At 45.9% G+C, this 19,740-nt stretch overlaps 1 protein-coding gene across 1 annotated transcript; it reads left to right on the top strand.

Moving 5' to 3' along the window:
* The first annotated feature begins 99 nt into the window (after positions 1 to 99).
* ANKK1 (ankyrin repeat and kinase domain containing 1) lies at positions 100 to 13,839 on the top strand. Its single transcript, XM_043996845.1, is given in 9 exon segments — positions 100 to 299; positions 3,265 to 3,559; positions 4,486 to 4,637; positions 5,017 to 5,066; positions 6,143 to 6,298; positions 10,228 to 10,346; positions 11,027 to 11,063; positions 11,689 to 11,798; positions 11,800 to 13,839. Coding segments are annotated over 9 exon segments (2,307 nt in total). The 5' UTR covers positions 100 to 111; the 3' UTR covers positions 13,000 to 13,839.
* Positions 13,840 to 19,740: the final 5,901 nt, after the last annotated feature.

A 19,740-nucleotide genomic window follows, 5' to 3' on the forward strand; every position in this document is an offset into this window, starting at 1 on the left:
CGCGGTTCCCGTCCCGGGACACCCCGGCCTGACTGCTGCAAATGAGCAGGAGCAGACGCCGGAGGCCAGGGCTGCATCAGCGAGGGCAGCACCGGGAGGCCCGCGGCCCTCATGGCCTTGGGGGTGGAGCAGCGTCTGGGAAACCTGACCATCTTCAGCCGGGACGACTTCGAGGGAGACTGGCAGCTTGTGGCCAGCGGGGGCTTCGGGCAGGTGTTCCGGGTGCGGCACAAACGCTGGCGGATCGAGTATGCCATCAAGTGCTCCCCTTGCCCGCTAGCGGACTCCAGCCCCGCCAGGTATCCATCCGCTCTTCCTGCCCCCCTCCCCTTCTCTCCAACCTTGGAGCTTCTTCAGCCCCAAGCTGCCGGGGTTCTGCCGCAGAAGGTGGCCAGGCCGAGACGGAGGTTCAGGATGTTGGACTTCGGGGCGGTCTTGTGGCTTTCATGGCATCCCCCCAGACTTGCTCCCACCCCGATGGTTTCTGCGTTTTCGTTGCCGAGGTGCTGGGCACGCTCTCCACTTGCATAGATGCGGGTTCGCAGCACCCCCAGGAGAGTAAGACCTTTGTCCAGTTCGGCTTTCCCCACGGAGGAAATAGGAAAGCCTGGAAAGGAATCACGAGTTAGGAAGGCCTGGCTTAGGGCATGACATCATAGGGATTGGCCCAGCCGACTTTGGGGAGATTATTTTACTAGAGGGGTACCTGATTCGTGCGAGTTGACACGAGGCACACTGCGATGGGAGAAGCGCTGTGTTTGTGTGGGTACCCCTATATACATACCTACTTGCTCGTGTGGGAGGGGGCTCTGTGTGGCTTCCTGTGCAGCATACCATGGGGGGGGGGTGCTCCTAAATCTGCTGCTGAAGATCAGACCCCTGTAGACACACCCTGCTCTTAGCACAGACGTGCAAGTCAAAGCCTGAAACTTCCTATTATGTCTTTATGTGTCTCTTTTTCAGCCGCTGTCTATCTGCATTGTCTTTGTCATCTCCCCCCTTTTTTTTCTTTGCCTGACTTTTTCTCCCTCTGACACTCACTCCCTCTCCCTCTGTCTGTTCTTTGCTTGGTGATTCTTAAGAATAAACCATATGCCTGCCTCTGTATGTAGAGGAAACAGTTGGGAGATGAAGTCTGATCATGTGAATCACCTACTCTTCCCAGGGCTCCTTGGGATATCAGACCCCTCCCTGGACATCTGTGCGACTGGGGAGGACTGGACATCCTTTGTCGATCAGAATCTCTGCTGTTTCCCAGTCTGTCTCATCATGCTTTCTTTAGTCACCGGACAAGCCCCTCCCCCCAGGATCCAGTCAGGAGGCTCGCAGGCACTGACCAGACCCTTCCTTACCCTCAGATTATCCATCTATCTAATATATTTCACTTCTTGAAGTCAACTGGGGCAACCTGAGACTCTCCCGGCAAGTCAGAGGGCAGGTGCACTCGTTAATACTCGGTACTTCTCCCTCTCCTTTACCCATATTATCATTAAGCCCATTGGCTTTAGAGTGCAGTCAGATTGTTCTGGGGCTGCCTGAGTAATTTTGCAGTCCCTAAAATTGAGAATGAAGGAGATGAATGCCAGACAGAAAAAAATTGGGTGGGGGTGGAGGTGGGAAACAGGCTGATAATAGTTTAACAGGAGAGACATCCGATTCTTCTCCTTCCTCCTGTCTGACTCCTGTCATCTTTTGGGTAAGGCTTGATATTTGATGGGGAAAGCTGCATTTTCCCTGTCCTTATGATCCTAATAAAACAAGAAAAGAAACAACCCTCAAACTCTGGGATAGAATTGTCCCTGGGGCAAAGAGAAGTGTGTGTGTTGGGGTGGGGAGAGGATGTAGTGGACACAAAGAAGGCCTCAGTAGTTGGAGGGACAACAGTGGGATAAGGTAGAGAACATAAAAGACCCGGCCATATTATTATCACCCTGTGATCTAAGGGGATCTAGTGATCACATTTATTCAGGCCATCTCTGGTTGATTCTGGTGTATATCAAGATTCTATCCCCTTTGGGTCATTGCCCTTTCCTGGGTCTATTCATGGGCAATGTGAAGAGAACACTGCAAAAATTATAATTTCATGTGCAGTCAGCTTTTAATTTTTTTTTACTATGTTATGGAAATGCTTGTGTTCTTTCATAAATTAAAAATAAAACAATTTTAAAAAAATATGGTTAAGGGGAAAAACGTGTTTTGCAAATGTTTCCTTACCTCCATCTCCTCCTGTTTCCAGCTCAATATAAAAAATTATATCTTTTCTTTATGCATTACAAACTTCAAGAATATTAAAGAAGGGGGCAGCTAGGTGGCACGGTGGATAGAGCACTGGCCCTGGAGTCAGGAGGACCTGAGTTCAAATCCGACCTCAGACACTTAACACTTAACTAGCTGTGTGACCCTAGGCAAGTCACTTAACCCAAAGTGCCTCACCAAAAAAAAAATAAATAAATAATATTAAAGAAGGAAAAAGCCTTAGTTTCCTAATAACAATACCTAGCATTTACATAGTACTTTAAAGCTTGCTAAACACTAGACAAATAACTCATTGAATCCTCACAGCAATTCTTCAAGGTACATTCTATTATTGTCACTATTTTATAGATGAGGAAACTGAGGCAGTTAGCAATTAAGTGACTTGCTGATGGTCACACAGCTACTAAGTGCCTGAGGACAGATTTAAACTCAGATCTTCTTGACTGCAGGTCCAGCACTCTATCCACTGGGCTAGAGGCCTCTAGGTACCACCCTTCATTTCCCACCCTACAGATGGGAAAGAGAGGCCCAGAGAGTTGCCCCAGATCCTATAGTTAGCTATTGGCAGAGTTGGGACTAGATCCCAAATTTCTTGATTCCTAGCCCCGTAGACTTTTCAGTCTCCCTTAGATATGGATGGGCAAGGGGACTTTCTACTCCAACATAGGCATATATTGTGACAGAGGTAATTGTGTGATTAGTGAAATAGATACAAGTACTGTTATATTTCAGATGGAAGGGAATCACTTTCATCTGGGGTTAGTCAGGGAAGACTTGCCCTTATTTTTTTTTTGCATTATTCTCCCTGTAGCTTTGTATTGGTGTGTGTGTGTGTGTGTGTGTGTGTGTGTGTGTGTGTGTGTGACTTGCATTCCGACTAGACTCTAAGCCAGAATAGCAGAAGCTATATTCTTTATGGCTTCGCATCCCTCATAGCCTAGAATAGTGTCTTGATATATTGTTATTCCATTGATTAATTCATTAACACTCCTCCCCACTCCTCTATAGCTCAGACATAAAGTGCCTTATTGAAGAAGCAACCAAGATGGAAAAGATCAAATTCCAGCACATTGTCTCCATCTATGGAGTATGCCAGCAGCCCCTGGGCATCGTCATGGAGTTCATGGCCAAGGGATCCCTAGAGAAGATCCTGCCTACCCATAGCCTCTCCTGGCAGCTCAAGTTCCGAATCATTCATGAGACTGCCTTGGCTATGAATTTCCTTCACAGCATTAAGCCACCTCTGCTCCATCTGGACCTCAAACCAGGCAACATCTTATTGGATGGCAACATGCATGCCAAGGTGAAGGTCCCTGTGCATTCCTCACTCCCCTGGCCCAAGCCCCCACAAAGAAGGGGGATACACAGAAAATGGGAAATGGGAAATGGGAAATCTCTAGAGGATACCCTGAGAATCAGGAGCCAATTAAGGGTTCTTACTCATCTCACAACATATGTTCTAAACATAGGGTGTTTGTTGGCTGTCTGTGTATGAAACCTACACTGGGTTTTAAACCATACACTTCCAGAAGGACCTACTGGAGGCAGAGGGTGTGTTTGAAAGGCAGAGCGCATCTGGAGATGTGGTTTGTAATATATTATACCACTGACATATGATGTATAACCCTGGCCAAGATATTGTTGCCCTCTGAGTTTTAGTTTACCTATCTCTAAAGTGGGAGATAATGATACCCTTCCCTATTTCCCAAGTGTGAGTAAATGAAACAGTGTCTGAGAAATCCTTTTTGGTGAGATGTAGTAGAAATAGGAATGGTGTAAGTATATGATTATGACAGTTGGTATCCCTTTAAAGAACATGTCTCGGGGCAGCTAGATGGCGCAGTGGATAAACACTGGCCTTGGATTCAGGAGGACCTGAGTTCAAATCCAGCCTCAGACACTTGACACTTAACTAGCTGTGTGACTCTGGGCAAGTCACTTAACCCTCATTGCCCTGCAAAAACAAAACAAAACAAAAACAAAACTAAAGAACATGTCTCTTCTGGGGATTGTGGTAGGACTGTCAAGACCCAGGGAGCTACTGATGCAATATCCTTAGCTATTTTGGTCTCTAGCTGCGGATGCTGGGGTGAATGGCTGGGGTAGCCAGTGGTGAATGGAGTGCATGGACCATGGGGACAGGTAATACCAGGTAACTATCTATTCCTGTAAACCAGTCACCATCCCAGCTCACATCACCCATCCATATCTCTGTGACTTCATTTCCAGATTTCAGACTTTGGCCTGTCCAAATGGATGGAGCAGTCAACACGGATGCAGTACATTGAGAGGTCAGCACTTCGAGGCACACTCAGCTATATTCCCCCTGAAATGTTTCTGGAGAGCACCACAGCACCAGGGCCCAAGTATGATGTATACAGGTAAGGGGAAAACAGAGGGATCTTTTTATTAATGGTTAATCTTGGAGGCACTGCTGAGTCTTTTTGCATCTCTCCTATTCTCATAACTCTTTGTTTAGCTCCAGAGTTGAAAGCCACTCCTTGATGAGATGGTGAATAGTGGATGTTCTGTTCTGGGGCTTGAATTGAGAGACTTACCACATTCCCTGTTTGGTCAGCAGTCTCTCTGCACTTGGGCAGCTTCCTGGCTGGTTCTAGGAATGGGAACAGAGCTAATCCCTCAAGTCTACCTTCCTGGGGCAGGTGGGATGCACAGACCTGGGGCTAGGGGGTGGGCAGGGAGGGGTTGGGCTAGGTTTTTCATGACTGAGTTTGACTCTTTGATATCTATTATTCACAGCTTTGGAATTGTCATTTGGGAGATTCTTACCCAGAAGAAGCCATACTCAGGTAGTATACTGGGGGCTACTGCTGTAGCTTGGACCCTAGGATAGAGTCCTAGAGGGTGGTGGCTACGATGTGGTGTAGATGTAATAGGCTACATTTGTTTGTAGGACTCCATCTCAACTCTTCTTCATGTATCTCTGTCTACCCTTATTTTAAGGAAAATACCTTTTTTTTTCTTTTCTTTTTTTTGGGGGGGGGAGCAGGCAATGAGGGTTAAGTGACTTGTCCAGGGTCACACAACTAGTGTTAAGTGTTTGAGGCTGGATTTGAACTCAGGTCCTCCTGAATCCAGGGCAGGTGCTTTATCCACTTAATTATCCTTTTTTTTTTTTTTTGAGGATACCTTTTTAAAAGACTCTATATATGGTCTTTTGAGCCCTTCTGACCCCTGCCCCTCTTTCTAACTCTATTTACTTTCTCTCACCCGATCTTTTCCTAGTCACAACCTCCCTGTCTCCTGGGATGGGAGTGATCAAGTGGGAGTGAGGTTGGGGGCTCAGAGAAGAAGACTCAGTGTTAGAGCTGGAGGAGGGGGGAGCTGTGAGGCTCTGGGAGGAAGCAGGTGAATCCTGACCTGGTTTTCCCCAAATCAGAACACATTCCTTAGGAAAGAAAGGAGGAAGAAAAGTTAAAATGTACCTCAAACCCACAGGCTTTCTAGTTGCCGGTTTTAACCCAACTTTCCTGCCCCTCAAAGAGTTTCTTTCCTCCACCCTCCACCCCCCCCACTAACTCCCACCCAGCAGCTGAGAATATAGAATGTCTCCAAACCTTCAAAAAATAGCAAAGTGAGAAAATTAAAGCTTTCAAGAAAACAGTTTTTGGCATATTTGTTTCCATGTGCATTGCTACAAGCTCCTTTAAAAGATTATAAGGACACGTGGGGCAGTGGTCTTGTTTGGGGTTGACTTTCTAGCCTGGATAACCTGGCCACGTCTAGAGGAACTGGGACATCTAGCAAAAGCCAGTCCTTGGCCCCTATTTATTGTCTGGAGATATGAGGCCCAGTGTCTCTTAGTCTCTCTATCGCCTCCCTTCCCTACTTCACCAGCACAGAGCCAGTCTGTGGTTTCCCTCAGGGTTCAACATGATGACCATCATCATTCGTGTGGCTTCTGGTACCCGACCCTCCCTGCAGCCCATCTCAGATGAGTGGCCAGGGGAGGGCCAGCAGATGGTAGACTTGATGAAGCGCTGCTGGGACCAGGACCCTAAGAAGAGGCCATGTTTCACAGGTAATTATCCATATTTCCAATTGTGTTTGTCTATGATAAACATCCACCCATCCTTCCATATATATATATATCATCCTAAGATTTATGAAGTGGGGGGCAGCTAGGTGGCGCACTGCATAGAGCACCGGTCCTGGATTCAGGAGGACCTGAGTTCAAATCCAGCCTCAGACACTTAACACTTACTAGCTGTGTGACCCTGGGAAAGTCACTTAATCCCAATTGCCTCACCAAAAAAAAAATGTATGACGTGATATATATATATATATATATATATATATATATATATATACACATACATACATATATGTATGATCTCATTTGATACTCAGAACAACCCTATGAGGTTTGTACTGTAATCACCATTTTACAGATGAAGAAACTGAGGCTAAGAGAGGTTAATATGACTTGCTTAATCACAGCTACCAAATGTATGAGGTGGGATTTGACTCAGGTCTTCTTTAATTCTGACCTCTAGCTACTCATATAGAGCTTGTTTGAAGGCAAGGATCTGAGCCAAGGCTGCCCAGAGGGAAGAGGTGTGATGAGTGAAGGTAGGGGTCTAGGCAGTGACCTATGGTAGGGTATATGGTTTTGTTAGAATTCCTAGCTAATCCTCTTCCTTAAATCAGGTCTGGCCAGTCCAGCTTAAGGTTCTCCTCTCAAAGAGTTTAGGTGTGAAGAGTGGGAGGCCAAGTTCACAAATAACCATAATACAAGGGAGAGAGGGAATTGCATGAAGCACCAGGAGAAGTTTGAGACAGGAGAGACGACTTTTACCTGGGTTCCATGGAGAAGGGAGACATCTAAATTGGTTCTTGAAGGGAAGGAGAGAATTCAAGTGGCAGAGATTACATGGCTCAGAAGGGAGTCTGTTCTAGGCAAGGAGAGATGGCATGACCAGAGGAGCAGATACTAGGCAGGCAAGGATGAACTTAATGGAAAGACAGTAGTTCAACTTTGCTGGAATGCTCCATGGAGAGTAGAATGAGATAAGACTAGGAGTTGAAGCCAGATTATGGAAGGGTTTGAATACCAACTTCAGTGGTTTATTTTCTTTGGTAGATCCTGGGAAGCCATTGTTTCCCTTCACCTAGATCTCTGGGTTTCCTTATCTATATAGATAATTACTAAAACTAGTATTTCCTTGGCCTAGGGAACACCTAAGTGAGGCAATGCTCTGTTTTTATGTAGATCAGTCCTTTATTTACAACTTACATTCTTAGTCATTTCCTCAGGGCACTGGTCAGACAATCAATTATGTCTTAGACTAGACTGGAACTACATTGCCTTTCCAGAATGAAGATAATCAAATTCTTATCTCTAGTATATAGATATTCATACTAGTACTCCCTACCCCACAGGTTTGTTGTGGGGAAAGCATTTTATTTTATTTCCAGATCCTGGTCACTGTTATCTATCAACCCAGAATATTTTCCTTCCTTCTTCAGTGCCTTCAATGTCATGCTCACATTTTCTCTCCATCCCAATTCCTGCCCTCATCCATATTAGGAGACCAGAATTCATATTGATGGTCCCTCAACTAGCCTAACAACTAACTAACTAACCAACTAACTAACTAAACAGTTCCTCATTCTACTCAACTCCCATGACCCATTTCTATTTCTCTAAGCTACACACAGAGATGGTTATACCCTAATCTTAATGATGGCACCCATAATTGTCATCTTTCCATTTTCATGAACTCTACAATTCTTTGATCATTCTATCTTTTCCTATGCCTTATGCCTCCCAACACTGTCCATCATCACTATGACTTCTAATTCCTCTGCCTCTCAGTTCTTTTCCCAGTCATCACTCCTGCATTAGCTATTCCAGCAAGCTCTTCTCTCTCTTAATCCATTAGTGAAGCAATTAGACTTAATAGACTCCTCTACTGTCAAATACCTTGCCCCTTTGACCTTTCACCAGTCATACTTTACCAAATCCCAACCCTGGATTACTTCCACCATGTTTTTCTTTTGCTTCCATTCACTTGCTGCTGAATAGTTGTGTAGGGGGGAGGCGGGGCGGGAATCACATAACCATGTTGATTGGGTCCAGTACAGATTTATGTTACATAATCTCCAATACCTCCCTACTCGGTTAGTTATTATGCCCACCACAGTGGCCATTCTCAACTTTTTCATCTCTCCTCAAACCTTTTGTAGCACCCCCCTCATTCTACCTTCTTAACTGAGAAATTCATCTCCTACATCACCAAAAAATAATTGAGATCACTTTCAGAGCCTCAGAGTTTGACACCATTGAGCCAGAAAGCCTCTGAAACCTCCCTCTTCCAACTCAAAGATTCTCTGACTCTTCCTCTCCTGCTCATGCCACATTACTCATGCAGCTTCCCCTTCTTCACTCCAGTCTGTGAGGACGATGTAGCCCTTCTTCTTGCCAAGGCCAGCTTTACTACATGTACCCTTGATATCATCTTGTCCTTTCCAACATAACCACCCCCATCATCACCACACTTTCTCTTGTCTTCGATCTTTCCCTATATACTGGATCCTTCCCTGCTGCCTATAAATGTGTCCATATCTTCCCCATCCCTATAAGAGAAAACCTGCTCCCTTCTAGCCATCATCCATTCGTCTTTTTGGCTGAACTCGAGAAAACTTTCTGTACCAAGTGCCTCTCTCATTAGGAAAACACTTTATAAACCTCAGTGTGTCATATAAATTAATAATGAATAGAGGAGCAATATGATCAGAATAATGCATCATTTATTTAGCACTGTGTAGGTTTGATGAGAGGCAATAGCCTGGAGGCAGGGAGATTGGTAAGGAGGTATGAGAGTAGTCCATTTGAGAAAGGGGCGCTAGGTGGCTCAGTGGATAGGCTGCCCTGTCTGAAATCAGGAAGACTCATCTTCCTCAGTTCACATCTAGCTGGGTAACCCTGGGCAAGTCTCTTAACCGTTTGCCTCAGTTTCCTCATTGGCAAAATGAGCTGGAGAAGGAAATGGCAAACCATTGCAGTATCTCTTCCATGAAAAACCCAAATGGGGTCATAAAAAGTTGGACACAACTGAAAGCAAATGAAACAACAACATTTGAGGAAAAATGAGCTGAACAAGGCTACTGGCGTTAGAAGCAAAGACAGGGGCCAGGTATGACATAGAGTGTGGCAATGTAGCTCGTGGGCTGCTCAATATCAGGGCCAAAGTAGAATGCTTAATCTATCAGGTGAGGCCTACCATGATACCCAAGTGACTAGTCTTTCCCTTCCCCCATTCCCTTGTATTTATTTTGTAGATAGATAGATAGATAGATAGATAGATAGATAGATAGATAGATAGATAGATATACACATATACACATATACACATATACACATATACACACACATGCATATATATATATATATATATATATATATGGATGGACAGATACACATTATCTCATTCTATAGAATGTAATTTCCTTCATTTAAAAATTTTTTGTCTTGACATCTCTAGCCCCAAGCAGAGTGCCTGGTGTATAATAGGTATTCTATACATATTTACTAATTGATTGAATGGTTGTTTATCATAGGACTTTAGTGCTAGAAAAGACCATGGAGATTATCCAATTCATATACCTCGACCCTCTCCATTTAACAGATTCAGTTTAACAACAAATGGTTAAGTATCTGCCATAGGATGACCAGGCATTGGAGACAGAAAGGTAAAAGCAAAACCTTTCTTCCCCGTGGAAATCAGGCCCCAAGTAGTGAAACTGAGACCCAAAGAAGTTCTCTCATTTGCCCAATGCCACATAGCTGGTTAGTGGCTGAGCTGACACTAGAACCCCCAATCATGTATGTACATGTATGTAAGCATATATATAGGTATGTATAAGCATGTGTGTTAGGGGATTCAAGAAGAAATTTGGGATAGATGAGAGCACTCAATTGATTTCCTTTTTTCTCCCATTGAACAGATATCACTATTGAGACAGACATGCTGTTATCCTTGCTCCAGAATCCTGTAGTAGACCTGGAGAAAGAGGCCTTGGTCAGAAAGACATCCTGCAGACCTTCTCTCTGCAAGCCCCAGGAAGTAAGGAAGGGCTTCAGAGCATGGGACCAGCCTGTATCACCTTCCTATGCTAGCAGAACAATTCTCTTTTGGTGCCCAGGGTTCTTGAGAGGGGAGGCTTCTCTTTGAGGGTCACTATAGGATCAGGGGCAGGATCATCTAGAACTCTATCCACAGGTATATATATTGGGTGGGGCACCACACCTGGCTCTGCCACAAGAACATGCTTCAGGTAGATCCAGGTGACCTCCAGGGCCCCTTTCCAACCCTAGGTGTTCATGTTTCTATGATCCATGGGAAACTCTATTCCTCTCCTGCATTCTGAGTGGGTGAACATGAACATTACTCACCTCCCTTGTTGGACAGCTCGGCTCTGAGCACTGGAGGGCGTTTAACATGTCTACATCCTGCTGAGCTGAGAGATACAGTCTATTTAATAAGCAGCTCATAGGAAAGGGCCCTGACTGCTCTTCCCCAGCTAGTTCACCTAACAACAGGAAGGTATGGCCTGTCCTTTGTTCTCTCGGGATAAACAATGGGACGAACAATTCTATTTCTAATGCACAGGAAGGCAAGGAACCACTAATAAGGAGTAGAGATAGGGGCCCTTAGAGGAGGTGGGAAGTGCTGGTGGGGTGACAAGGCACTCACTGACAAACTGGTCTCTCCTTATTTTTCTTACATTGCTTCTGCTGGCCAAGATCAGTAGAGAAGTCATCCAGGAACTGACAGAGAGTGGTAAGTACAGGGCCACACAGTCTCAACTAAATGATTCAGAAATGGGTAAGAAATGGAATCCTTCCATTGGGCTCCATCTCTCCAGCCCCTCACACCTTTTCAGGGAACCACAAACATAGCACCTCTGAAATGGCCTGCTGTGGTTCAGGAATATGGTGGGGCTTTGGACGCTTGGCTGATTGGCACAGTGGCCTTTGGCCATCCTGGTCCCATCCTCTGGGGGTTTGAGTGGGGGAGGATAGGTAGGAACCTGTCCATTCCATTGGTCGCATTGTTCTCTGTCTCCTTTGATAGGAGAACAAGACGGAATGAAACTCTAATTACAGCAGGAGGGATTCCATTAGACAACAGGAAGAACCATCAAACTCAGTTGCAACACTCTGGAGTGAGGAGTCTTGCAGATGCATCACCTTTTCTAGAGCTCTGTTTATCACTTCTAGTCTTTTTGGGGTAAAGAAGGTGCTGGAGGGAGGCAAGGGCCCTCTGGCCTCAGATTTCCCCAATCAGTAAAATGAAGGGGATAGACATAGTGATCTCAAAAGTCCCTTTCCAGTGCTAAGTCCTAGGACGCTGTGGTGGAGTGGACAGGAAGGCCCGGGGGGCTCAGATCCCTTGCTTTCTCCAGCCTCAGGTGACTCTCTGAAGCGGCTGCTCCAGCTATCGGACAGTGAGAGCTTGGTCTCGAGCAAGGAAGAACTGGGCATCTATGACAACAGTGTCACCCTCCTCCATTTCCCTGGTCACCGAGGGGAACGTGGAGAAGGTGAAGCTACTGTTGAGCCAGGATGTAGATGTGGGACTGCCAAACCAGCCTGAGGGCTACACGCCCCTCATCCTTGCCGTGCAGGATCACTCCTCGGACCTGTGCATGCTCCTGCTCAGGCAAGGAGCCAACCCTAATCTGGTTGATGAGGATGGCTGGGCCCCACTCCACTTTGCTGCCCAGAATGGAGATGACCGAACCGCTCGGCTCCTCCTGGACCATGGTGCCCGGGTGGATGCCCAGGAGCATGAGGGCTGGACAGCTCTCCACTTGGCTTCCCAGAACAACTTTGAGAACGTGGCCCGGCTCCTTGTCTCCCGCCATGCTAACCCTAACCTTCAAGAGGGAGAGGGGAAAGCCCCACTACATGTGGCTGCCTACTTTGGACACGTTAGCCTGGTTAAGCTGCTTATTGGTCAGGGGGCCCAGCTAAATGCCCAGCAGAGGAACCTCAGGACCCCTCTGCACTTGGCTGTGGAACAGGGTAAGGTCCGTGCAATCCAGCCACCTCCTGAAGAGCGGGGCAGCGACGGGACATGGTTTGACCAGAATGGCTACACCCCACTGCATACAGCTGTTGCCAAAGATAAGTACCTTATCTGCAGTATGCTGCTCAAGTATGGAGCCAACACTGAGTTGAAGACTCAGCAGGGCTGGACTCCCCTCCATCTGGCAGCCTTCCAGAGCCACCTGGAGATTCTCCGTCTGCTGCATGAGAATAATGCTCATCTGGATGCCCAAGGGGGCAAGGACTGGACCCCACTTCACTTGGCAGTACGCCAAGGAGAGGAGGCAGTGGTTTCTTTCCTCCTGCAGAGTGGGGCTGACCCCAACATGGCTGAGCAGTCTGGTTGGACACCATTACACTTGGCTGTCCAGCGAGGTGCATTCTTGAGTGTCATTAACCTCCTGGAGCATCAGGCTGATGTTAATGCTTCCAACAAGGTAGGCTGGACACCTGTGCACTTGGCAACCCTCAAGGGTAATACTGCTATCCTCAAGGTGCTGATCAAGGCTGGCGCCAGGCTGGACATTCAGGATGCTACTGGCTGCACAGTGCTACAGTTGGCCATCCGAAATCAGAAGCAGAATGTCATCTCCTTCCTGGAGGGCAAGGACCCTCTCACTCCATGTCTGGCTGATGCTGAATCAGAGAACATGAAGGAGGCTTGACCTCCTGTTCCCTGTCCCCCTTTAGACCCATTTAGGTCTTGGGAGCCTGGGAAGGACACTGAACACAGAACTGGTTTCCATCCATCCTCAGAAGCGGTCTCCCAGACAAAGTGAAGCCGGAAACCCAAAACACCCTAAATCAGAAGAGCATTGAAGCAGATCTTGAAGAGATTAGGGCCTGAAGAGGCGCAAACATCTCCTCTCTTCTGCTTTTACCAACACCACTCTAGCCCTCATGCGGGTTTTGGGCATTGATCTCCACCAATGAGGAGAAAGTCTCATGCCAATGGACACTGGCACTGGATTTACATTTCTAATTGTTCTCCCTGCCTCAAATTTCTTCCCTCTCCAGTTCATCCTCCAACCAACCTCCAAAGTGATTTTCCTAAAGCCCAGATCTTACCACTTCACTTCCTTAATCAATAAACCCCAGGACTCATCATTACCTCTAGAATCAATTCTGTCTGGAACTTAACACTTTTCACAACCTGGCCCATCCTACCTTTCCAGGCTTACTCCATATCACTCCCCAAACCTGCCCTCTTGTTGGTCCTTCATACATGTTACACTTCACAACACTCCATTTCCCATCTCTGTGCTTGTGCTCTGGCTTTCCCTAATGCCTCAAGTGAGTACACTTCCTCCTTTACCTCTGCTTCCTGGAATCCCAGCCTTCCTTCAGTCTCAGGTCAGGCATCAGCTTCCACAAAAGCCCTTACCTGGTCTCCTTCCCCCTTCCCCACGGCTTCTCCCAGCCCCCAGGCTACTCTGTGTCTCCTCTCCGTGGGATTTGTGCATGCCTGCATGCAGGCCTTCTTGGCTAGAATGTAACCTTCGGAAGGCTGGAGACTTTTTTCACTTTTGTCTTGGTATCTCCAGGGACTGGAACGTAACGGGCACTTGATAAATAGTTGTTGACTGGTTAGTTAGCGCTGACAAGCTACATCCAGGACCTGAGGCCAATCATGGGATCCTGTCTCCTTTGCTTATTAGTTGTGTGTCCCTGGGCAAGTCATTTAACTTTTGTTGTTAATCTTAAATAATAATGTAAATGGGACCCATAATCAGCAGACTCCTTGCTTTCAGCCCAGCCACTTTTCCATTGTTTTCCTTCTAATATTTAGGACATCCTCCCTGGATCCAAGTGCCTCTACGAGAGCTTCGTACTTTCACTTGAATAAGGGAGGATTCTGAGACAATCTCTCTCTGTGTATATGTATGTGTATGTATATAACATGTATATAATATATTGCTGATCATATCTAATTTGATGATCTGTTATATATAATAGAATATAATATACATATGCACATATATATCTACACATATCTTTATACATATATATTTGTATACACACATACACATACAACTCAGGAGTGTGATAGAGGGAAAGGTAATGGGTCTGTCACCAGAAGACCTGAATTCAAATGCTGCCTCTGTTCCTTACTACCTATGTGACCTTGGGCAAGTCTCCCTGGGCCTCAGTTTCCTTCTCTGTAAAACAAGAAGGTTGGCCTAGATGGATTTTAATTTCCTTCTAGTTTTAGATCTCTCCCCTCCCCCCATGGCTTTGGGCAGCCCTTCCTCATGCCCTGGTACCCAGTGCTGCCCAGGCCTCTTGGATCACCTTTCCACAAACCGGCTGCTGATCTGAAATGTGCTCATTCTGTTACCTGCCCTTTGCCTGACCTCGCTGTGTCCCTCACCCTGATGTGTGTCCTCATTTGAATAAAACTACATCTCTACTATAATAATAGTGATAATAATGATGATGATAGCCAGCATTTCCATGGCACATCTGATGGCTTTTCCTAGCCTTGGAGGTGGAGTCCTTTGGGCTGAGTGGGTATGGGGACCTGAAGGTTTGGATGATGATGGATGGTTCCTGGGGTGGTGGAAGGTTGACACACCCATGCTCAGCGTGCTGTTTATATTTGGGGGGATTTCCCCATCCTATTTCCCAATCTCAGCTGCCTCTCATGCATGTTTCCCTGCCACCTAGCCCAGCCTGTCCCACAGGTCTTGGGAGAAAGGTAGCAGAGGAGCTGGGAGTGAAAGGAGGCGTGGGGCAGGGCAGGGCAGGGCAGGGCTGCCTCTCAAACTTGACCTAAATCCCAGCCCAGCTCCACTATTTTTTTCTCTTTTCTCTCCTCTCTTCACCTAAATGGGCACAGACTTGTTAACACCTGCCCATCCCTTTGTGAGAAACTGGGTTCAGATTCCTAGCAAAAGGTTTGTTGGGGACAGAGGTGGAAAAATCAGGACTCCAGGGAACTCTCCTGAATAGAAAGCAGCAATCCATAACCTTTGTGTGTGCTATAGACCTGTTTGGTGATCTCGGTGAAGCTATGGTTCTCTCTTCAGAATGATCTTTTTAAATGCATGCAATAAAATACATAAGATGCAAAAGAAAACAATCATATTAAAGTACAGTAATCAAAATACTAAAACTCAGTTCAGCGACCCCAGGCTAAGAATCCCTGGTATAAAGATTTTGATAGCAGGCATCTGTCACTGCCTTTGGGACTCAAATGGGTTTAGGGTCAGAGGTGTAACTGACACTTTCAGTCTCTTGCACTCAAGGAGAGGCCAGCCCACATACCATTGGAGGTCCCCTTATTTGCAATTGTCAAGGGATCTCAGGAGTCCTTTCTGAAACATTTGGGATGAATGGGTGGGGAGGAATCCACAGATGAAACTTATCCCAATGATAGTTAGAGGAGCCCTATTGGTTTGAGTCTTAAAATATTCAGCCAACCTCACTCTACTGAGTGGGGCCAAGGCTGGAAATCCCCAGCCTCACCCTAATCCCATTCCTAGGACAGTAACCAGCGTCCATAGTCACATGTAAATAGCAATTGTTGGGGCAGCTATGTGGCACAGTGATAGGGAGCTGGCCCTGGAGTCAGGAAGACCTGAGTTCAAATCTCAGCCTCAGACACTTAACACTTACTAGCTGTGTGACCTGGGCAAGTCACTTAACCCCAATTGCCTCACCAAAAAAAAAAATAGCAATTGTCTTCCCCTCCCAAACTGAATCTTTTGTGAAGGCCAATGAGGCCATCTTTTGCCTCCATTCTTATCTAACCTTTACATCCCTGCCATCTCCAGTTGTCCTGATATATTATATCCCACCACCGGACCCAGATGGCTCTGGAGGAGAGAGTGAGGCTGGTGACTGCACAGCCCTCCCCCCCGCCCTTAAATCCTTAAATCCAATTCAGTGCAAGTCACGATATCACCTTGATTCCATGGTCCTCTTCGAGAATGAAGGACAAACAACAATATCTAGCATTTAATTATTGAATGGGCATTGCCTCAGACAAACCAAAACCTGGGAAAGACCTTAACTTAAAAAGGCCAGGGTCTCCCACTACATCTTGGGCCCTCACTAGTCATCTTGACCTATGTCTAGCCACTGGACTCAGGACTCTGGAAGAGAGCATGCACAGCCTTTCCTCACTCAAATCCAAGTCCAAGGCAAGACATCACCATTCTAATGTCGTTAGTCCTCTTGGATGAACAACAAAACACGTTAGCATTAGGCAGAAACTTAGAAAATGGTTTCCTATAGTCAGACCATCTAAAAGAGTCCTTGTGAAACAAGAAATAAATCACATTTGGGGGGCCTGGAGGATGATTTGTATCCTGGTAAAATCTGCTTAAAAGGAACATTAAGGGCAACCCTGAACAGGAAAAAGACAACATAGATGGTACAGTGGAGAAAAAAAAGCATTTGGATTTTAAATTAGTGGACCGTGGTTCAAATCCCAGCTCTTCCACTTAGTAGTTGCATAACCTTGAGCGAGTCACTTAACTTTTCTTGGCCTTAGCTTCTTTACTTATAAAATCAGGGTGTTGTACTGGATGGCTTCTAAGGTCCTTGTCAGTTCTAAATCTAAGAACCTAAGAAGTCAATGGAAAAAAAAAAATAATGGGAGCAGCTAGGTGGCACAGTGGATAAAGCACTGGCCCTAGATTCAGGAGGACCTGAGTTCAAATCCGGCCTCAGACATTCAACACTTACTAGCTGTGTGACCCTGGGCAAGTCACTTAACCCTCATTGCCCTACCCAAAATAAATAAATAAATAAATAAAATAATGGGGATGGGGGATGGGAATAGAGGAAGTGCATTGTCCCTAGGCAGCAAGCCCCAGCAGTCTTGACTAAGGCACAGTGGAAGAGAGAGAGAAGCTTAAAGGACAATTGTACATAAGTCTTTTTTAGTCCCATCTTATGAGGCCTCCTCTTTTTCCTCCTGCAAGTTGCTCCCTTAGTCCTTGCCCAGCTCCAGTCAGGCAATCAATCAATAAAATAAGCATTTATTAAGTATCAACTACAAGTCAGGCACTGTGGATATGAAAAAAGAAAAGGAAAAAAAAGAAAGAAAAAGACAGTCCCTTGCCGTTGAAGAGTCTATGGTCTAATGGGAGAGACAACAAACAAACAAATATGTGCAAACAAGCTATATACAGGATAAACTGGAAATAATCAAGGAACAAAAGGCACTAGACTGAAGAAGGATTGGGAAAGGCTTCCTGCAGAAGATGGGACTTTAGCTTTGGCTTAAAGGAAGCTCCAGGCCCTTGGTTCCTGCAGGACCATGAGACTCATCCCTTGTTATGGACTTTGAGAGGAGCCACAGGTACCAAGTATAGGTGGAAAGTGGGATCAAATAGGGACACCTGGGGAGATAATGAAGCGGCACATCTTCCCAAGTCTGGCTCACTTGTACACCCTTAGGGAGGCACTAGAGTATAGTGTAAAACTTTTAACATTTTTTGTGTCATGGGCTCTTTCTCAGAAGAAAGTTTTTAAAATTCAAAAAATGAAATCCATAGTATTATAAATGAAATCAATTATATAGTTAAAAAGACATTTACCCACTCCTGAAATCTATCCATGGACCCTTTGTAGGTTTGTAGACCCCAGGTTAAAAGTGCCGGATTTGGAGATAGATCAGCTAGGTTCAGACCCATCACTGACACTACTTGTGTGACGTTGGACAAGTCACTTAAGCTCTGGGGCCTCAGTTTCCTCTTATATAAAATTAAGAGCTAGGAAAGGATGACTTTTAAAGTCCCCAGTTTAGAACCCACACGCCTATGATCCCTTCCTTAGCACAACTAGCAGACAGTTCCTGGCCCACAGGTATCTGAGTTAATTTATTTTCCTCTCTGGGTCAGGTGTACCAGAACAAGTGCACACCAGGGGGCTGGAGGTCACAGACCTGAGCTTATGTGAAAACCCCGTCTCCTCGACCAGCGTCCTGACCTCCCCTTGTTTTCTCTAAGGCTCAGCCCTGGGTAAAACTGTTCTCTTCTGAAAGGCATAATTGAATTTAGAAACAGATAATTCCTCGTTAAAGATGCTCCTGGGAAATCTCTCTCCTCCAGAACATGCCTGAGCCAGCAGTGGGGTGAGGGTGTGGAGGAGGGAGGAGGGGGAAGAGCTGGAATGGACACTGCCAGGCTCTGCAGGATGAAACCTGCAGGGGTTTCTGAACCAGTCAATCAGGAGTGGGAGAACTGGGGATGAGGAAGGGAGAATATCCTCTAACTCTGTCCTGGCTACTAACTCATACCCAGCTCCAGGGCCCTGCGTGAGAAACACAAGGCACACATGAGGAAAATACACATTAATCACTGAGTGCATTGTGGCTTTGTCTTCCGACTCTTGGATCATGCATTTACTTTCCACTATCCTTCTGGAATCTGGGATGGTTTTGTACTCATTAACCAACCAACAAGCATTTATTAAATGCCTACTGTGTACCATACACCAATCCATCCCTTTTTTTTTTTTTTTGCTTAGACCTGCTTATGATCAAGAATGGTGGGTTTTTAAAAAATAAATAACTTTTTACAATTCTAAATTTAAACACAATGGAGCTGTGGTTCTCTAATCTGTACAGCTTGATTTAAAAAAAAAAAAGGTTGTATGTTGAACTTGTAGCTTTCAAAGCTCTCCTGCTTGTCTGAATTTCTTTTTGACTTTTCTTCTGTTGGTTCATTTTTGCATCTGCTGACTGGGTTACAGATGCACACTGTGACTGGAAAGTAGATTGATACTTTATATTACACTATATACACGGTCACATCTCGGGTGATCTTGACAACCCCGTGAGGTAGCAATGGCCTGGGGCACCTCGACTAATCTGATGGTTTTTATTAGTAATAAACTCAGGCTTGACCTCTGGAGTCCTTTCTTCTGACCATATGACCTAGGCAGCCAGAACTGTAAGTACGACAAAATAATGGAGGCTTTCAGGCACTTGGCCCAGAATCTGGAGGCTCTGGCTTCTCACCCTCGTCTCTCAGGTCTTTGCTGGCCTCACATCTAAGGCATGCCCTCTCCTGCTCTCTTCTCCAGCAGCGACCTTGGGAGTATCAGAGGCTTTTTCTCCTCCTCACAGTCTCTCCCTTCATAAAGCTTTGTGTCCTGAAGAAATCTCTCTACGGGCCGCTAGGCGGTGCAGTGGATAGAGCACTGGCTCTGGATTCAGTAGGACCAGAGTTCAAATTCGGCCTCAGACACTAGACCCTTACTAGCTGTGTGACCTTGGGCAAGTCACTTAACCCTCATTGCCCAGCCCCCCCCCCAAGCTATCTCTCTCTAAGGATTCCCCCAAAAGTCTCCTACTCCTCCACCTCAGCTGGAATGAGTGGAAGGGGATAGAGCCAGGCAAGGTTAATGGGGACAGGCTTCTGGGAGGTGTTGAATCTGGAAGGTAAAGAGAT

Source organism: Dromiciops gliroides, chromosome 3, assembly GCF_019393635.1.
Source record: "Dromiciops gliroides isolate mDroGli1 chromosome 3, mDroGli1.pri, whole genome shotgun sequence".
Classification (NCBI taxonomy): Eukaryota; Metazoa; Chordata; class Mammalia; order Microbiotheria; family Microbiotheriidae; genus Dromiciops; species Dromiciops gliroides.